This window comes from Podarcis pityusensis (genome assembly GCF_964106645.2).
Source record: "Podarcis pityusensis genome assembly, chromosome: 7".
NCBI lineage: Eukaryota > Metazoa > Chordata > Lepidosauria > Squamata > Lacertidae > Podarcis > Podarcis pityusensis.
Genome location: NC_138031.1, coordinates 25,958,380 through 25,977,440, shown reverse-complemented (window position 1 = coordinate 25,977,440; position 19,061 = coordinate 25,958,380). Strand labels below are relative to the sequence as shown.

The 19,061-nt window shown below is 48.3% G+C and overlaps 1 protein-coding gene across 1 annotated transcript in view; it reads right to left on the bottom strand.

The window, feature by feature from the left end:
* Window positions 1–587: 587 nt before the first annotated feature.
* CDH17 (cadherin 17) overlaps window positions 588–19,061 on the bottom strand; it is a 40,925-nt gene continuing 22,451 nt past the window's right edge. The window contains exons 11-18 of the mRNA XM_081013352.1: window positions 18,214–18,290; window positions 17,337–17,528; window positions 16,181–16,425; window positions 8,052–8,182; window positions 6,817–7,047; window positions 5,361–5,477; window positions 5,153–5,269; window positions 588–3,344 (exon numbers count right to left, since the gene is read on the bottom strand). Of these exons, the coding sequence (XP_080869478.1) occupies window positions 3,235–3,344; window positions 5,153–5,269; window positions 5,361–5,477; window positions 6,817–7,047; window positions 8,052–8,182; window positions 16,181–16,425; window positions 17,337–17,528; window positions 18,214–18,290 (1,220 nt within the window). The 3' untranslated portion in view covers window positions 588–3,234. The remainder of the gene's footprint in view (window positions 3,345–5,152; window positions 5,270–5,360; window positions 5,478–6,816; window positions 7,048–8,051; window positions 8,183–16,180; window positions 16,426–17,336; window positions 17,529–18,213; window positions 18,291–19,061) is intronic.

Genomic DNA, 19,061 nt, shown 5'->3' with positions numbered 1-19,061 from the left:
CAGAAAGCAGATAATTTTGTTAAGCTCCGTCTGTGACCGTGAAAACAACCAACACCTTCTGAATGGTTTAAAAGCTAGCCGAGAGATGCATTGTCATAGACCGTGAATGGGTTGCTAAATAGAAAGGAGCTTTCAAATGAATTAGTAGAGAAAATTGCAAGAACGGAAGTACAGTCCTCTAGAGCAGTACTTCTCCAACTATCTGATGTAAGTACATAGGAAAAACCCTGTTGGACCAGGTCAGTGGCCCATCTATTCCAGCAGCATCCTGTTCTCACAGTGGACAATCAGATGCCTGTGGGAATCCAGCAAGCAGGATTCGAGCACAGAAGCACTCTCCCCTCCTGCAATGTGGTGGACAGGCATTTCTTTTCTCCAAGTGCCAGGGACTGGTACCATATTTAGGCCTTGAAGCATCCCACCCAACCTGGGCTGTGCTGGAGTTGTTGCGGACCAGCAGCCAATGGCTCACAGATCAGCACCACTGATCTGTCCATGGGCCACCACTTTTAAGTAGCACTGCTCTAGAGCAGACTGGGCAGCAAGCTGCCACAAATAAAGAAGACTATGTTAACCAATAGCAAGCATATTGTTATAAAACACATTTTATTGATTTACATGAGAAAACAACAACATGGAAACAGAAGAAAAGCTTTTGAGGATATCCAAAGTGAAGAAATTAGAGTCCAAGTGGCAGAATCCACTCCACGGTTCTACAGTTCCAGGAAGACAGATGAAAGATGAAGACCTTGTATGTATATGTCCCATAACATATTACAAAACAATAACAATTATATATTTTCATCACATGTTCACCGATGGGGATGGGGAAGAAAGTTTGCATTTACTGAAACATGATGTGAACCGAAGCACAGCTACCAGTCTAAGTTCACACTTCCCTAAATTTTGAGACACAGCCTCCAGCCAAACAATGTGTACAAAAATGCATATGTTAGGGGAAAGTGGGCACGAATGTGCACATTTGTGACGATAGCATACAAAAATGTATTGTACTGGGCGGAATTGCATAGAGTGTGTCTGAGGAAACAACTACTACAACAAACAAACTGTTGCAGAAATGTGCAAATTGAATTTGAAAAAAACAAAATCTTAGAGAAACCAAAAGTGACAGTTTTGTACGTCGTATCTGCCAAATACTCGAAATGATACTTTGTATTGTAAAGAAGATACTGTCAAATAATGCAGGTATTTCTGTTGTCAGGTTCTTCAGCTGGGGGAACAAATACCAGTTACCGTATTTTTCGCCCTATAGGGCGCACTTTTTCCCCTCCAAAAATGAAGGGGAAATGTGTGTGCGTCCTATGGGGCGAATGCAGGCTTTCGCTGAAGCCTGGAGAGCAAGAGGGGTCGGTGCGCACCGACCCCTCTCGCTCTCCAGGCCTCAGGAGAGCCCCAGCGCCAGCCCCACAAGCTCGGGGGACAGCGGGGAGGCGGAACGCTGCCATCCCGCTGTCTCCCGATGTGGTTTGGAGGCTGACAGCAGGGAGATCCATGCTTCTCCCTGCCGCCAGCCCCGCAAGCTCCGGGGACAAGCTCTGTCCCCTGACCTGGTCTGAAGGCTGGCGGCGGGGAGAAGAGCGCTTCTCCCCACTGCCGGCCCCACAAGCGCCTGGGGGGGAAAGAAAATTTTTTTTTCTTTATTTCCCCCCCAAAAAACTAGGTGCGTCCTATGGGCCGGTGTGTCCTATGGGGCGAAAAATACGGTATTTCTGCCCTGCTTCAGAGGAAAATTGGACATTTACAGTCCATTATATTGATTAAGAACCTTTTTAAAAAAAAAACCTCAGGCCCGTCTTAAGTTGTTTGTTCTTGCCATTAATGTTCTTAACAGCTGGAGAGCTGCCTTCTCTCAAATGCTCCTTCCCAGGTATTTCATCCAGCATATGAGCCTCAGGTCCAGATTTCTCTCCCAATAAAAGGACTAGAAATATATTTTTTATAAGAGAGCGAGCGAGAGATTTCCCCAAAACCTGAATTCTGTACTGGGTCATAAAGAATGAATGAACAAATCAATCTGTTTCTGGTCCATGTCACTTTTGCATGTGTGACTTACTTATCTGGTCCATCCCAATTCTTCCATTTTGGTGCAAAGTTTCTATGTTTGTTTTATTTCAGGGCAAAGTGCATACATCTCTGCCCAACTTGTTCCATCTGCGTAAGGGTGGCATGATTATTAATAGGTCACTTTTATGGTCAACATTCCACATTCTATGAATAGCAGAGATGTACTGTACTTTACTAAACCAAATACACTCATCAACCCCCCCCCCCCATTTTAGCTACAACTATGCGTTCCGCCGTCTTACAAAGTTCGATGCGAAAGCGCCTGTATATATTTACTTCAGATTTATGATGAAGACTAATTAGTAGCAGGTTAATTTGTGCATAGTTTTAGTTCTAGAAGTCATACCTAAAAGCTCAAAAGATGTGAATTGCAGGGGAATTGGAACAAAGATCCTGTGTTGACTTTGTGCTTAATAAAGGAACCTTACAAGGTTTTAAGACGCAGAGTCATGGGACACATTCTCAGATGATTCCATCAGTGGGTCTGTTATGTTATAATATTGTCCTTGGCAAAAAGCTTGTAACTATGCTAAATATAGAAAATAGCTAAAATTACACAATATTTTTTTAAAAAAAGACTCAGAAGCATAAATGTAGGCTCCTAGGGCATGTAGTTCTTCCTATACTGAGACGAGATTTCTTAGACTTAAACCTTCCTATCACACAGCCTTGTATTTAAGCACTAGCCTGGTAGCCATTTAACATACTCTTGTGTATGTGCATGCAATTTTGGGACTGTAGTTCACAGGTAGTGGATTTAACTCTTTTCCAAGCCACAGCCACATGAAAAATACACACACACACCCAAGCTGTAATTATCCTGAGGGGAGCATCCACGAACATTCTCCATTCCCTATGTGCCATGCTCCTGTTCCTATTTACAGCTAATATTCAAATAATGAAAAACATGTACACTAAACATTTAACACACTTGTTGCATCATAGTTAAGTCTTCTGGCACCAACATGACTTGGAGGGCTCTGATAACCTCAGTATAGGTCTGTATTTCTGGATGAAAGAGGAAGAGGGGAAGAAAGGTAACAATTGTATTTTCGGATTAGTGGAAAATACGGAATTTATTAATGGGAGCAGATAATAACAACAAAACTAGTTAAAAAAACAATGGAATTGTTCCTGTTGGTAAAACAATTACGTCAAGTTCCGCAATTCAGATGGGCTCACAGCATTTGCTGTCTGGGCCTTTAGCTCATACTCCTTTTTGCGTTTCAGGTTGAGAAAGACGACCCCCAAAATGATACCTGAGGGAACAAAATGGGAAATGAGATATTTATCTCACACTTTAAGCAAAATTAGCTTTTGCAAACACCTTGCAGGCAAAACAGGCCCAGGTGTTTACAGTACAACCCAAAACATTTTTACTCTTAAGGTCCTCTGTGTTCAATGGGGCTTACTTCTTATTGTGTGTGTTTAAAATAACAGCCCAACAATGTAATCTGATGAACACTTACAGCATCAGCAGTCAGCCAGGTTTGGCACTGGACAAAGTGCCCCAGATGCTCAGAAAAGTCCCTCGCCAACTCAGCTTGCACATGCCACTACTCACTGCCCTCTTGGTCAGATCTGCAGGTGATGTTAGTGGTGGGCAGGAAGCAGTGCCACCTTTCAATGGGAGCCAAGCTCGGTTGCTACCTGTCATCTTAATTTATCCTAAATGCAATGCCCGGACTTATAGATCTAGAAAACCTATTGATTTATAACTCTATCTATAGATCTCATAAGTCTGTAGGCCAAGGCATTGCATCGTCTATACATTGATAGCTCTATACTGCATGAATCAGTCTAGTTCGCTTTCAAAGCTATTCAAGTTGGTGGAGCTTGCACCCTATAGATGTTGTGATAGAGCAATCCCCTGCCTACATCCTTAAAGAAAGATGGTCAATGGCGATGTCCTTCAACGTGAGAGAGTTGCAACTGTTCCTAGCCATGCAAAAGTGCATAGTTGGATCTACAATTATTCCATGGTGACTGTTTCTTCCTGGCACTAAGTTGTGGACTGCAGCCTTCATTTCCAAGCTAAGTTTGCACGAAATGTGATGGGAGGGAGTGTCTCATAGAGTTTGTCCCCCTTGCAGCAAAAGTTTTGCAAATTCAGCCTGCCTTATCCAATTCATGCTTTCGAATAGCCTTTCCCTATGAATCCAAATAACTGTTTATTCAATTTGCTTCCAACAGTTGACGGCTTCCAAAAATCGCAAAGACCTGTGCTCTATATATATTGCTTTTATTTGCATGTTTGAAAGGCAAATTCCCTAGTCTTGGCTCCTTCAGTGTTTAAATTTATTTTCAAAATTCCCCCAAGGGTTTTGTCTTGTTTTGGAAAGTGGGGGAAAAAACCCCCAAAACAGTCAAGTTGTTTAAGTTCTGTCAACTGCTGCTGTCCAGTCGAGTGCAATGAGGTCCAGCATCATCAGCCTGCTTTGTTCAGAATAAAAACAATTGAACTTACAAACTTATGCAACATTCCGTACAAAAATGTATATATTTGGGGAAATAAGCACACAGGTGCTGATGAATATTCATGAGGGCTTTCGTTTAAAAAGAAATCATAAGCTTATGCAGAAATGTGGAGAGCTGAACTTAAAATTGGGAAAAAAGAGAAACTGAAATGGAGAATTTTGCCCATTCTTACTGGCAGCCCTACTCTCACCATTAAAGGTAAAGGGTAAAGGGACCCCTGACCATTAGGTCCAGTTGTGGCCGACTCTGGGGTTGCAGTGCTCATCTTGCTTTATTGGCCGAGGGAGCCGGTGTACAGCTTCTGGGTCATGTGGCCAGCATGACTAAGCCACTTCTGGAGAACCAGAGCAGCGCACAGAAACGCCGTTTACCTTCCCCCTGGAGCGGTACCTATTTATCTACTTGCACTTTGACATGCTTTTGAACTGCTAAGTTGGCAGGAGCAGGAACTGAGCAATGGGAGCTCACCCCGTCGCGGGGATTCGAACCACCAACCTTCTGATCGGCAAGCCCTAGGCTCTGTGGTTTAACCCACAGCACCACCCGCGTCCCACTCTCACCATTAGGCCCATTTAAAACAGCCACTTACCAATGATTAGCAGTACACCAGCCAGAATTCCAATTGCCATCCCAACTGTCGGAAGTGAAGATCCGTCATCAATTGCCAGGAAGCATCTATTTTCCTCTGTACATTTGCACAGCCTCACTGTGGACAAAACCACAAATTCCCAGGCATTAAGAGAAAATAGCCAAAGGGGGGGGGGGAGCAAAGAGCATAGACACCATTTTCACTGTACCTTTCAGAGTAACAACTCCTTCCATAGGAGGCCTTCCGTTGTCATTGATTTTCAATGGTACGTCATAGTCTTTCTCTTCAAGCTTCAAGTTCCTTGGGGAAATGTAAGCAAGTAAGTCTGTAAATATAAACAGTGGGTGGTAAATTTTAAACAGAAAAGCAAGATGATGGTGGCAGCAATAATAAGGGCAAGTGTAACCTGGAACAAAATGTTGCACTGTGAAGTGGAGCATTTCACCCAGCCAGCCATGCTCTTGACAATAGTACTCCATTCCTCCTCCCACACAGTTTTACACACACACACACACACCTCAATTGTCAGTCAGCATTCAGTATCCACTGAGGGCCACCAGTCCTCATTGGTCTGTTTCAAGAATCCTCACCCAACAAATCAGAGTCGTCGTCCCCTTCAATATTTTTTATACTTCCGCAAACCTTAGGGTTCCCCTAAGCTCACTCATATGTCTCTTTTGGGTACTGCCATTATGGCTACGTAAGGACCAGCGCTCAGAGAACTGAGAGTGCTATTTGTCTATCTGGTAATAAATAAGTAAAAAGGAAGACCTGTAAAATGGAATTCATGGGGGGGGGGGCAATCCAAGCAAATGATTGGATGCTCATTGTCCCGTTGATTTAAATGGCAAACGTAAACATGTGTTTAACTCAATGGAAATCTATGGGACTTGGGCTGGGTCAAGGCTGTTACCTGAATCTCAGCTGCAGGTGCAGATTTATGCTCTTTCCCAGAGTTTCACCGAAGTTTCCTTACCAGATAGCTCCTACAGTTTATGTGATCTCTCATATGACATAAAAGCCACCTCTAGAAAACTAGCAGAATCTAGAGGAAGTTTAGTGCACACTCCCATGTTACTTGCTTCCAGAGGTGAAAAAATGTTTACAACCCCGTCAACCCAGAAAATCATGGCAGTTTTGCATTGTGATATCACATGATGTTTAAAAATTTAGTACGGCATGGCAGTATACTGATCAAAAAGCCACAGTTCCATAAAGGAACATTAGATTCCAGGATAGAAGTGGTAGCATTATAATCAGGAAAACTAAGACAAGAATCCTTGTGCCATGAATAAGAAATGTGACTGCATTCATCGTGTCTTCGCTGGGTCCGAGTCTCTACAATAGGCAGGAATCCATACCCAAATGCATAAATATTGAACAGTTTAAAAATAACAGATAACCTGTGAAGCCGAGATGCAGACCTGAGGCCTTCCAGATATTATTGGACTCCAGCTCCCATAAGCCCCAGCTTGCATGGGCTAATGTTAGGGATGATGGGAGTTGGAGTTCAGCAACCCCTGGAAGATCAGAGTTTCCTCATCTCTGAAAATATATACGTAATTAACTCAGAGTCCCATAAAAAGGCTATAGAGCTCCTTCCTAAAATGGATAGCTCGGTTGCATCGGGGTTGCATTTGCCATGGAACTGATCAAAAACTTACCATCAGGTTTAGAAACATTCCAGTTTTGTATTGCATCTGCACCAACAAGGGAATAAGTGAATCTCTGAACATATGAACGTTCATCTGGATCAGAAACTTCGATTTTCGTTTTCTCGTTTCCTTGGAGAGGGTGGCAGAAGAACACAACGTTCTTATCTAGCCTCGGAGGGTTGTCGTTCACATCTTTCAGGTTCAGTCTCAGCTGTGCTGTGGAGCTTCGAGATGCTTTAGCTGTGGAGTGGAACAGAGTGCAAAACAATATTCCACACTGATGGGCAGGGGCTCTCCAAAGTTTCAGAGGCTCTCTGCCACTGAGTGGGATGGGGTGTTCAGCATGCCGACATCTGTGAAATGCCAGCAGTGGCACTTGGGAGCATCATTTGCTATGTTCTTATGTGGCTGCATGACTATAGTATGTGCCAGCCTCTCTGCATTTAAAATAATGATGAACAGATTGCTAGTTGATACTGAAGGAGAAGAAGAAAACAAGTGAGGGAGAGTTAGACACCTCCATCTTCTCCAGTCTATCCAACATGTTTTCTTGAGGGCATGAAGCTTCTGCATTTGGGAATTATAAACACCTAAATATCTAAATATAAACGGCCTTGGCCCAGTATACCTGAAGAAGCGTCTCCACCCCCATCGTTCTGCCTGGAGGTCCAGTGCCGAGGGCCTTCTGGCGGTTCCCTCACTGCGAGAAGCAAAGTTACAGGGAACCAGGCAGAGGGCCTTCTTGGTAGTGGCACCTGCCCTGTGGAACACCCTCCCATCAGATGTCAAAGAGATAAACAACTTCCTGACATTTAGAGGACATCTGAAGGCAGCCCTGTTCAGGGAAGTTTTTAATGTGTGACATTAATCTTTGTTGGAAGCCGCTCAGAGTGGCTGGGGAAACCCAGCCAGATGGGCGGGGTACAAATAATAAATTATTATTATTATTATTATTATTATTATTATTATTATTATTATTATCTATCCAGGCTATGTATGTAGCCAACTGGCACAAACATCTGCCCTTTGTACCAGAGAGCTATAAGCTATCCTTTTAAAAATTCCAAAGTGCTTAACGTAGCATCAGTCCAGGGAGCTGTGTGACATTTTTAATGGTGGTGCCATTGACACTCATTATGTAAGGGGAGGGGCACCAATGTAGGATGGGCCTGCCAGGGAGGGGCACTTTGTCCTGGGTCACCTCTAATTTGGGAGTAACTTCCTTCCTTTCTTTTTTTTCTTACTTTGCTCAGTTGCGACTATTTGCACCATGTAGGTTTGTTGAGTTTCCCGGTCCAGCGGGGCAGCAGTATATATTGTGCCATTGAGAGGGTCAATCCGCAGCCACTTCCTGGCATCACTTTTCAGGGCGTACCTTTGCAAGAAGAAGGCCAATATATAAGAACCCAGCTTATTCATAAAGCCTGATGTGCTTTCACTGATAGCTGGTTACAGATGCAGGAATGTCCTATCAAAACAGTTGCATGGACGCTATAGCGCTATTGACTCATTCCCCCTCCCTGTAATGCAAAGAAAGGAAGGGGAACCATACCTAATGGTCACAACTTCCTGAGTGTATATAAGTGTATGTATCTAAGCAGTAATTGACATTAAAACAGTATCACTAAAACGAAAATACAACATAAAATCAGTAAAACAGTAGTATAAAAGCATATGAAAATAAAGACTGGGTTAAGCTCAAGGTGTTAAAAGGTAAAGGAACCCCTGACCATTTGATCCAGTCATGGCTGACTCTGGGGTTGCAACACTCATCTCGCTTTATTGGCCGAGGGAGCCAGTGTACAGCTTCCGGGTCATGTGGCCAGCATGACTAAGCTGCTTCTGGCAAACCAGAGCAGCGCACGGAAACGCTGTTTACCTTCCTGCCGGAGCGGTACCTATTTATCTACTTGCACTTTGACGTGCTTTCAAACTGCTGGGTGGGCAGGAGCAGGGACCGAGCAATGGGAGCTCATCCTGTCGCAGGGATTTGAACCGCCAACCTTCTGATCGGCAAGTCCTAGGCTCTGTGGTTTAACCCACAGCGCCACCCGCGTCCCAAGTTCAAGGTGTTACAATTTGTATATTCCACAGACCTCAACGTCCCAAATTCACAAATCATTACTATTTGTATATTACCGTATTTTTCGGACCATAGGACGCACTTTTTCCCCTCCAAAAATGAAGGGGAAATGTGTGTGCGTCCTATGGAGCGAATGCAGACTCCTCGGCTTCAGCGATAGCAATGCGAAGCCTCCGAAGCCTGCGCTCCGGAGGCTTCGCGTTGCTTCCGCTGAAGCCAGGAGAGTCTGCTCTTTGAGGCTGGCGGTGGGGGAAAGCAGCGCTTCCCCCATCGCCAGCCCCAGAGGATGGGGGGCAGCGAGAAGGCGCGCGACGCCTTGCCGCTACCCTCCAACCCGGCTTCGAGGCTGGCGGTGGGGAAAGCAGCGCTTCCCCCATCGCCAGCCCCAGAGGATGGGGGGCAGCGGGAAGGCGCGCGACGCCTTGCCGCTACCCTCCAACCCGGCTTCGAGGCTGGCGGTGGGGAAAGCAGCGCTTCCCCCATCGCCAGCCCCAGAGGATGGGGGGCAGCGGGAAGGCGCGCGACGCCTTGCCGCTACCCTCCAACCCGGCTTCGAGGCTGGCGGTGGGGAAAGCAGCGCTTCCCCCATCGCCAGCCCCAGAGGATGGGGGGCAGCGGGAAGGCGCGCGACGCCTTGCCGCTACCCTCCAACCCGGCTTCGAGGCTGGCGGTGGGGAAAGCAGCGCTTCCCCCATCGCCAGCCCCAGAGGATGGGGGGCAGCGGGAAGGCGCGCGACGCCCTCCCGCTACTCTCCAACCCTCCTTTGGGCTTTTGCGGGAGATGGGGGAATTCCCCCACCTCCCGCAAAAGCAGGCAAAAGCCGCGTGCTCTTTAAAGGGGCTCCGCGGCTTTTCTAGGAGGTGGGGGAATTCCCCCACCTCCTAGAAAAGCCCGCAGGAGCCGCACACCCTTTAAAGAGCAAGCGGCTCTTGGGGGCTTTTCCCCAAGGAGGGAGAAGGGACTGACTGGCCGAGTCAGTCCCTTCTCCCTCCTTTGGGCTTTTGCGGGAGATGGGGGAATTCCCCCACCTCCCGCAAAAGCAGGCAAAAGCCGCGCGCTCTTTAAAGGGGCTCCGCGGCTTTTCTAGGAGGTGGGGGAATTCCCCCACCTCCTAGAAAAGCCCGCAGGAGCCGCACACCCTTTAAAGAGCAAGCGGCTCTTGGGGGCTTTTCCCCAAGGAGGGAGAAGGGACTGTGAAATATACTCAGAGTCGCAAAGTGATTTCATGCTCTTTATTCAGCTCATAGTGGTGAGGAGGAATGAATAAATGTCCCCTCACAGTATCTGCTTTATATACATTATTTACACAATGGGCTGCACATGATTGGCTAATTCTGGAATTCTACTGTAAGCCAATCAGGTTGTGGATTCACTTCTATTTGGAGCAGGATTGGGTGGTTCCTGCCAACCAATCATACTGCTGCATTGTTCTAGGACCAATCAGACTGCTGCATTCTGAATCCTATTGTTCTAGGACCAATCAGACTGCTGCCTTTTGGATCCTATTCAACTCAGTACATAACACCCCTCCCCTCTAAGTTCCAGTCCTGCCCGGGAGGTCGCATTCATAGTCCTCAAGGTATGCCGGCGGCCTACGTGTGCGTTGTGGCCTGGGGTGTTCCCTGGTCCGGGCTCCGGGTTCTGGCTCGTGTTCCAAGGATGCTGGCTGTGATGCGGCTGTTTGGTCTGGTGCAACCGGCTCGCTCAGTCGTGGTTCTGGTTCCGGTGTCCTTTCGGCCTCACGGGTCCTCTCTGTATTTACTGATTCTGCCTCTCCTGCTGGCCCCTCCTGCTCTATGGGCCTCACTGCCCCGCTGTTCCCTTGGGACTCCTCTGACCTGTCCTCCTCCTGGTTTTCTCCCGGGAATCGTCGCCGTATCTGGTCGCAGTGGCGGCGCCAGCATTGCCCCCCATCCGTTAGCACCTCGTACGACACGGGGCCAGTGACCCTGGTGATTGTGGCGGGTACCCATGCTGGGCCTGCCCCAAAATTCTTTGCGTACACTGGGTCCTGGGCCTCGAAGGTCCGGGGGTTCCTGCCTTCCCCCACCACTACCTCATCCTGAGCTCTATCGGGGTGAAGGCGGTCCAATCTGATTGCAAGGCGCCGACCCATTAGTAGTTCAGCGGGGCTCCGGCCAGTCGTTGAGCTGGGGGTGCTGTGCTGTGCTAGAAGGAATGTGGCAAGGCGGTACTCCCAGTCCCCTTGCGTCATGCGGCGAAGGGTGTCCTTGGTGGTCCGCACCATGCGTTCTGCTTGGCCATTGGTGGCAGGGTGGAACGGCGCCGAACGGATGTGGCGGATGGCGTTCTGCGCTGTGAAGGTTTGGAATTCTCCTGACGTAAATGCAGTCCCGTTGTCTGAGACGAGAGTGTCAGGGAGCCCGTGGGTTGCAAACAGCCTGCGTAGTACCCGGATGGCTGCGGACGTGGAAGTGGACGGTACCAGTGCGACTTCCAGCCATTTGGTGTAGGAGTCCACCACTATGAAGAATGTTTTCCCCTGAAAGGGGCCAGCGAAATCCACATGCAGGCGTGACCATGGTGCTCGGGCGGACTCCCAGGACTGGACTGGGGCCCTTGGGGGGTCTGGGCGGGATTCTTGGCAGGCCTGGCAGTGTTTGACCCAGGCCTCTATCTCTCCATCGATCCCCGGCCACCACACATAACTCCTGGCAAGGGCCTTCATTCTTACTACCCCTGGATGTGTCTCGTGTAGGGCTGTGAGGACCCTTTTGCAGAGGGGCTGGGGAACAACGACTCTGCTTCCCCATAACAGGCACCCCTTGTGGGCCGACAGTTCATGTTTGCGGGTTGTGTAGCCGGCGAATTCTGGCCCGGGGCTGCTGCTGGGCCATCCCCTCCACACCCAGTCCAGGACCCGGGAGATGACCCTATCTTTCTTGGAATGGTGTGCAACTTCTTGTGCCTGAATGGGGCGGTCGGGAAGCAGCTCCAGGCTCATAACCTCTTGTGCAGGTGCTGGGTCAGGGCCTGTTTCCGGTAGTGGTAGCCTGCTGAGGGCGTCCGCATGGCCCATCGCCTTCCCAGGTCGGTGAATCAGTGCATACTGGTAGCTGGCAAGGAAAATTGACCACCTGAGGACGCGAGGAGACAGCACTTGGGGGGTCTGCTTTTCGGGGGCAAACAAGCCAAGCAACGGCTTGTGGTCAGTCACCACGGTGAAGGGCCGCCCGTACAAGAAATCATGGAATTTTTTTACTCCCTTTACGATTGCCAGACCCTCCTTGTCGATTTGCGAGTAGTTCCGCTCGGTTGTGTTGAGTGTCTGGGAAAAGTACGCCACCGGTACCTCTCTTCCATCCGGGAGTTGGTGCCCCAGGACAGCTCCAATGCCATAGGGTGAGGCGTCGCATGCTAGCACCACCGGCAGCCTCTCGTCGAAGTGTGCCAAGACCGAGTTTGAGACAAGCAAGTCCTTGACTGCCTGGAATGCGGCCTCCTGGCGCTGGCCCCACACCCAAGGGGCCCGCTTGTCCAGGAGTCTGTGTAGGGGCTCCGCTACCGCCGCCTTGTGGGGAAGGAAGGAATGGTAAAAGTTCAATAGTCCCAAGAAGGCCTGAAGTTCAGTCTTGCTCTTGGGCGCTGGGGCATCACAAATGGCCCGTACCTTGTCCCCAGTCGGGTGGACCCCTTCTGCGTCCACCATAAATCCCAGAAAGTCCACCTGAGGCACTCCTAGTAGACATTTTTCCCACTTCACCTTGAGACCCGCCGTCTGGAAACGGTGCAGAACGGTGCGGAGGCGGTCCTCAAACTCCTCTGGTGTGGGGCCGGCAATCAACACATCATCGAAGAAGGGGGTGACGCCAGGAATCCCTTTAAGGAGAGAGTCCATTATATTCTGGAATATGCCTGGTGCCACGCTGACACCGAATTGCAGCCGCTTTACCCTGAACGCTCCTCTGTGCGTCACAATCGTCTGTGCCTCTGCTGTGGCCTCATCTACTGGCAGCTGTTGATATGCTTGGGCCAAGTCCAGCTTGCCAAAAATTTTCGACCCAGCCAGGGTGGCAAGGACATGGCTGACCACTGGCACTGGGTATGCGTGGGCCGTGAGGGCCTTGTTTATGGTACATTTGTAGTCTGCGCAGATGCGGACCGAACCATTAGGCTTGACGGGTGTGACGATTGGGGTTTCCCAGGGAGCATTAGGCACCGGCTCCAGCACTCCTTGCTCTACGAGTCGGTCCAATTCCTCGTCTATACGGGGTTTCAAGGCGAACGGGACCCGGCGGGCCTTGAGCCTGACCGGTCGTACTGCGGGGTCAAGCTGTAGCGCAATGGGGGGGCCCGTATACTGTCCCAATTTCCCATCGAAAACCCCTGGAAATTCCTTGCATATGGCGTCCACGTCCACTTGTAAGCTAGTGTGGTTCACCCCGGTGACAGCTAGCCCCAGTGGTCCAAACCATGCCAATCCCAGTAAGCTAATGTAGGGGCCCTTGACCACAAGCAAGTCCAGTTGCCGCGTCCGCCCTCGGTATTGCACCCTGAAGGTCCCCACCCCCATTGTGGGGACCTTACGTTTCTGGAAGTCCCGGAGGGTGAATGGGGCCGGCCTGAGTTTGGGACCCCCAGTGGGACACAGTTTCCTTAAGGTCCTTGCCGAGATTATGGATAGAGTTGAACCCGTGTCAAGCTCCATGCGGCATGGGGCCCCCTCTGTCTGTACCTCTACATAAATTTTCTCTACGTTGGGGTGGGGCAACTAGTATACCTGGAAGTCCGTGAGCTCCGTCGAGTTGCCTTGGTGCGTTGGGCCCCGGGACCTGGGGCTCTTGGATTGGTCATCTGATGCCTGGTGTCGGGTGGGCCGAGCCCGACACACCCGGGCGATGTGTCCCGATTTTCTGCACTGCCTGCACTCTGCGTTGCGGAAACGGCAGGTCCTCCTCTCGTGACTCTCCCCGCAGCTTGCGCAGTTCCCTCCTTCTCGTCGAGGCAGCTGTGGTCTGTGCGCTGCTTGAGTGCGCTGCTGTACTCGGTGCACCTCCTCCCTGTCGGATCCTGAGTCGTCGGTGAGGTCTTCATGGTGGACCCTCGGTTGGGATGGCAGGCTCGGCCGTGCCTCTTGGGTCGACCTCTCGGCAGCTTCTGTTGCCAGGGCCTCCTCCAGAGCGACCTGGAACGTTAGGTCCTTCTTAGCGTAGAGGCGTCGTTGCAGCTTCTCATCCTTCAGGCCACCGACGAGGCGGTCACGAAGCATGTTCTCCAGCTCTGAGAAGTTGCAGAACCGGGCGGCTTGGCGGAGAGAGGTCACAAACCCAGTTATGGTTTCCCCAGGGGCTTGCCGCTTTGCGTAGAAGGCATTTCGACGAGCCACCACTGAGGGCTGCGGCGAAAAGTGCCCCTTCAGCTGTTCCATTATTGTTTTGTATGGAACAGTAGCGACGTCTTCAGGCGCAAGGAGAGCCCGGGCGATTTCAAACGTCTCCTCTCCGCAGACGCTGAAGAATATCGCCCTCTTCTTGGCGTCTTCTTCGTCGGTGACCCCTTTGGCTTCTAGGAGGAAGGTGAAACGGGAGGCGTACGCTTCCCAGTCTCCAGATGCTGGGTTGAATGGCGAGAAGCTGCTGTTGGCTGCCATTCTGAGTTCCTTGTGCCCCGGAGCTGAAGCCTGGATACACGGTGCGAGGCAGCGGTGCGGCAGTTGGCGGTGCTGCGGTGCTGTGTGTGGCAGTCAGCTCAGCGGGATCCCACCTTCGTCGCCAGTGAAATATACTCAGAGTCGCAAAGTGATTTCATGCTCTTTATTCAGCTCATAGTGGTGAGGAGGAATGAATAAATGTCCCCTCACAGTATCTGCTTTATATACATTATTTACACAATGGGCTGCACATGATTGGCTAATTCTGGAATTCTACTGTAAGCCAATCAGGTTGTGGATTCACTTCTATCTGGAGCAGGATTGGGTGGTTCCTGCCAACCAATCATACTGCTGCATTGTTCTAGGACCAATCAGACTGCTGCATTCTGAATCCTATTGTTCTAGGACCAATCAGACTGCTGCCTTTTGGATCCTATTCAACTCAGTGCATAACAGACTGACTGGCCGAGTCAGTCCCTTCTCCCTCCTTTGGGCTTTTGCGGGAGATGGGGGAATTCCCCCACCTCCCGCAAAAGCCCGCAAAAGCCTCGTGCTCTTTAAAGGGGCTCCGCGGCTTCTGCTGGCTTTTCTACGAGGGGGGGAATTCCCCCACCTCCTAGAAAAGCCTGCAGGAGCCGCACACCCTTTAAAGAGCGCGCCGCTCTTGGGGGCTTTTCCCCGAGGAGGGAGAAGGGACTGACTGGCCGTTTCAGTCCCTTCTCCCTCCTGGTCGAAAACCCGCAGGAGTCGCGCGGGGCTCCTGTGGGCTTTTGCGGGAGGTGGGGGAATTCCGCCACCTCCCGCAAAAGCAGGGAGAAGGTCTTGGAGTAGCGGACAGGCTGCGTGCAGCCTGTCCGCTGCTCCCAGAGCTGCGGGGGGGGGAAATAATATTTTTTTCCCTTGATTTCCCCCCCTGAAAACTAGGTGCGTCCTATGGGCCGGTGCGTCCTATAGTCCGAAAAATACGGTAAGTCCTTTACAGCTTGGGGCTGGTTTACTTGCGGGATTGCCTTACCCAGTATGTGCCACATAATACCGGTACTTGTTTCTGCTCTTGTAAGAAATTTATCTTTTAGTGCGGCAGAAACTACACTTTATAGAACTGCTGGCTTACTGACATCAACTGGGTGCCTTCACCACACTATTTTGAATACCAGCTTAAAACATTTTTGTTTAGGCAAGCCTATCTGGACATGTAAAATGTCGACATGAGTTTTAATCTCCTTTTTAGCTTACCACTGATTTTAATTATCTTTTGAACGTCTTTAAAAACCTGTTTCTGTCTTTTGTTGATAATTTAAATGTAGCTTTTTTTGTAAACCGCTTCAATGTTTTATTACAATCCTGCGGGATATAAATTTTGTTAAATAAATGAAACAATACAGGAAAAAAATGCAAATATGTATTAAGGGAATTCAAACAGATCAAAGCAGAGTCCGATCTTATGGGTCAGGGGAAGCCTGGGCAAAAAGATAATGTCTACACAGTTACAAGCCCTGAGTGTCCATCTTCCAGAGAAATGTTTATCTTCTTTCCCCCTGAAATCCCCTCTTCTACACAACCTTTAAAGTTGCAGGAGTCCCGCTCTCTGTTGCAGCTGGCCACCTTAATTCAACAATATGATTAACGTAAAGTCTACTTTGACCATGATTAAGTTTAGAGAGAAATTCATCTTTACCTTATCGAGTCACCCTCTGGATCAAAGGCAGTCGCTGTTGTCAAAAAAGTACCCACAGTAGCATTTTCAGGTATATCAACTGTATGAGTGGTTTTGAGAAAAACTGGTGCTTCTTCCACATTAATAACTATGACTCTCAAGTAAGCAGTGGAGTTTAAATTGTACTGTACCCCAGTCACAAGAGGTTCAGGATTTGTGGCTTGGATTGTGAGGTTATACACATCAGTTGTTTCAAAATCAAGAGCCTAGGAAAGCAGGGAGAGAAAACCCAGTTGTATCAGGAATAGCTAGATGAACAAATACAGTGGTACCTCGCGTTAAGTACTTAATTTGTTCCGGAGGTCCGTCCTTAACCTGAAACTGTTCTTAACCTGAAGCACCACTTTAGCTAATGGGGCCTCCTGCTGCTACCGCCCCGCCGGAGAACGATATCTGTTCTCATCCTGAAGCAAAGTTCTTAACCCGAGGTACTATTTCTGGGTTAGCGGAGTCTGTAACCTGAAGCATATGTAACCTGAGGTACCACTGTAATGGATCTTGGTCACATCCACACCCTATGTTTAAATCACATGCCTGCCCCCAAAGAACCTTGGGAAGTGTAGTTTGTTAAGGATGCTGGGTATTGCAGCTCTGTGATGGGTTACCTACAGATCCCAGGAATCTTTGGGGGAAGCCTTGAAAGCTGTTCTCTAATCCCTATGGCTGCTCCGTATGGTGGAAATTTAGCTCTGAACATCCTCAGAGGCATTATTACTAATGTTGTACCAGTTTTTGACATGTGATAAAGCAGGAATGGCCCTCCAACTATTGTAGGACTCCAGCTCCCATTGGCCCCAATTGGCATGGCCAAAGGTCAGGGTGATGGGAATTGTGGTCTTGCAACATTTGGAGAACAACAGGTTCATTCCCACCAATAGATTTTTTAAAAACTGGAAGTCAGGTACAAAACTCTGAGAAGAGCATTCCATGGTCTTGCTGACAGGATAGAGAAGGCCCAGCCCTTGGTCACAGCTTGCTTAATTTCCTTAGGTGGGGTAGCCAAGAGGAGTCTCCTCCAATTACCTCAGTGGATGGCCAAGTTCTTAAGCCCACCTCACTTAAATGTTAAGCTTTCTTTACTCATGATCCATCAGGGAAAGAAACAAAATTTATTCACCTTATTAATTGTAACATATCCTCTGTTTGTTTTTCGATCTGTCACTATTACAAAAGTGTTGTTGGGGTCTCCCTTATCGATTTTGTACACAATCTGAGAGCTTCCAGTGAAGGGTTCGTCAGCATCTGTGGCTTGGATTTCCCGTATTACTGTTCCTAATGGTATGTTTTCTGGAAGCGTCATAGAGCCATACTAAAGAGAAAAGAAGAAACAACAACAACCAGAACAGATGAAGAGAAACTTCTTAATGATAGAAATAGCTTGACAGTGGAACCAGTTACAAAGGTGGACAGTGGGCTCTCGCTCATCTACAAGGGCCACATCCAAACAACGCCTGGTTTAGGGCAGTGGGGATGGTTCTCTCTCTCTCTCTCTCTCTCTCTCTCTCTCACACACACACACACACACAAGGTACCAAACCAATGCAAAACTATGACGTAGTACATTTGACAACATGTACATGGAAGGCAAGAGGGGAGAGGGTGCCAAATTATGTCCTCACTCTGGGCTCTGTATTACCACAATCCGCCCAACACTATGATTTTATATCTAACTGAAACTGCATACACAAAAACCTGCTTCTACATCAATATCACATTTTCATTGTCAGGGGGCAATTATTTATTGGATCAAGGTGGAATCTACACACGTATAAAAAACGCTGTGAAAATGCTTTTTTTTTTAAAAAACCGTTTTGAAAAATACATTGAATTTTGCATAGCTCGTTCTTGCCCTCTAGTGTCACATTTGTATATTGCACTTTACAACACATTTAAAACGTGTTTTCTGCTGCCGTGTAGATGTCCCAAGATTCCAGATCAAGTGAGAGGCGTTTTCTAGCTACTACAAAAGCAAAACCGGTTAAAAGAACACTCACGTCCGATTTTTCAAAGATTGGAATCTGATCGTTGGTATCGATGACATTGATCTGTACGTTGCACAGCGTTCGGAATACTGTTGGCAAAAGAACAGGACAGGATCACGCCCAAGGCTGCTCTGTGTAGAACAAGGGTTCCCAAACATTTCAATTGACTACTTCAAGCAGGCTGCCTCTGCTGTTAGAAGCCAGCCAAACTATTCTCTGTGATCATTGGAGGAGACCCAACTAGCAATACTGCAGTCAGATGAATTGCCAGCTAAAAACCTCTCAGAGATGAGCTTTTCAAGCTGTAGTGCTAAGCCTTTGGAACACCCTCCCCAAAGGCCTCATCAGTTGGTTGTTTTAAGAACATTTAAGAACTCATTTATGGGTACCGGCGATGATGGCTATGGTCTGCCTCCATTGCTGGTGGCAGTATATCTTTGAATACCAGTGGCGAGACTGCTGCTGTGTTCAGGATTCCCATGGGCATATGTCTGGCCACTGTGAGAACTGGGAGCTGGACTGGATGGGCCATTGGCCTGATCCAGTAGGTCTTTTTCTTATGTTTTCATCTACTCAGGCCTATTTTGATATTTAGGAAGATTATTCTATTATTCTATTCTGTTGCTGACTGTGTTATTTTAATGATGGGAACTTTCTGGGTTGTTGTTGTTGTTTTTAATCTTTATAGTGGCAAATTCCATGTGAGGGATTATTAGGAAAGGAACTGAAAATAAAACTGTCAATATGATAATGCTATTTTATTTGTGATGTTTAAAAACCAATAAAAAATGTTAGAAGAAGAAGAAGAAGAAGAAGAAGAAGAAGAAGAAGAAGAAGAAGAAGAAGAGGAGGAGGAGGAG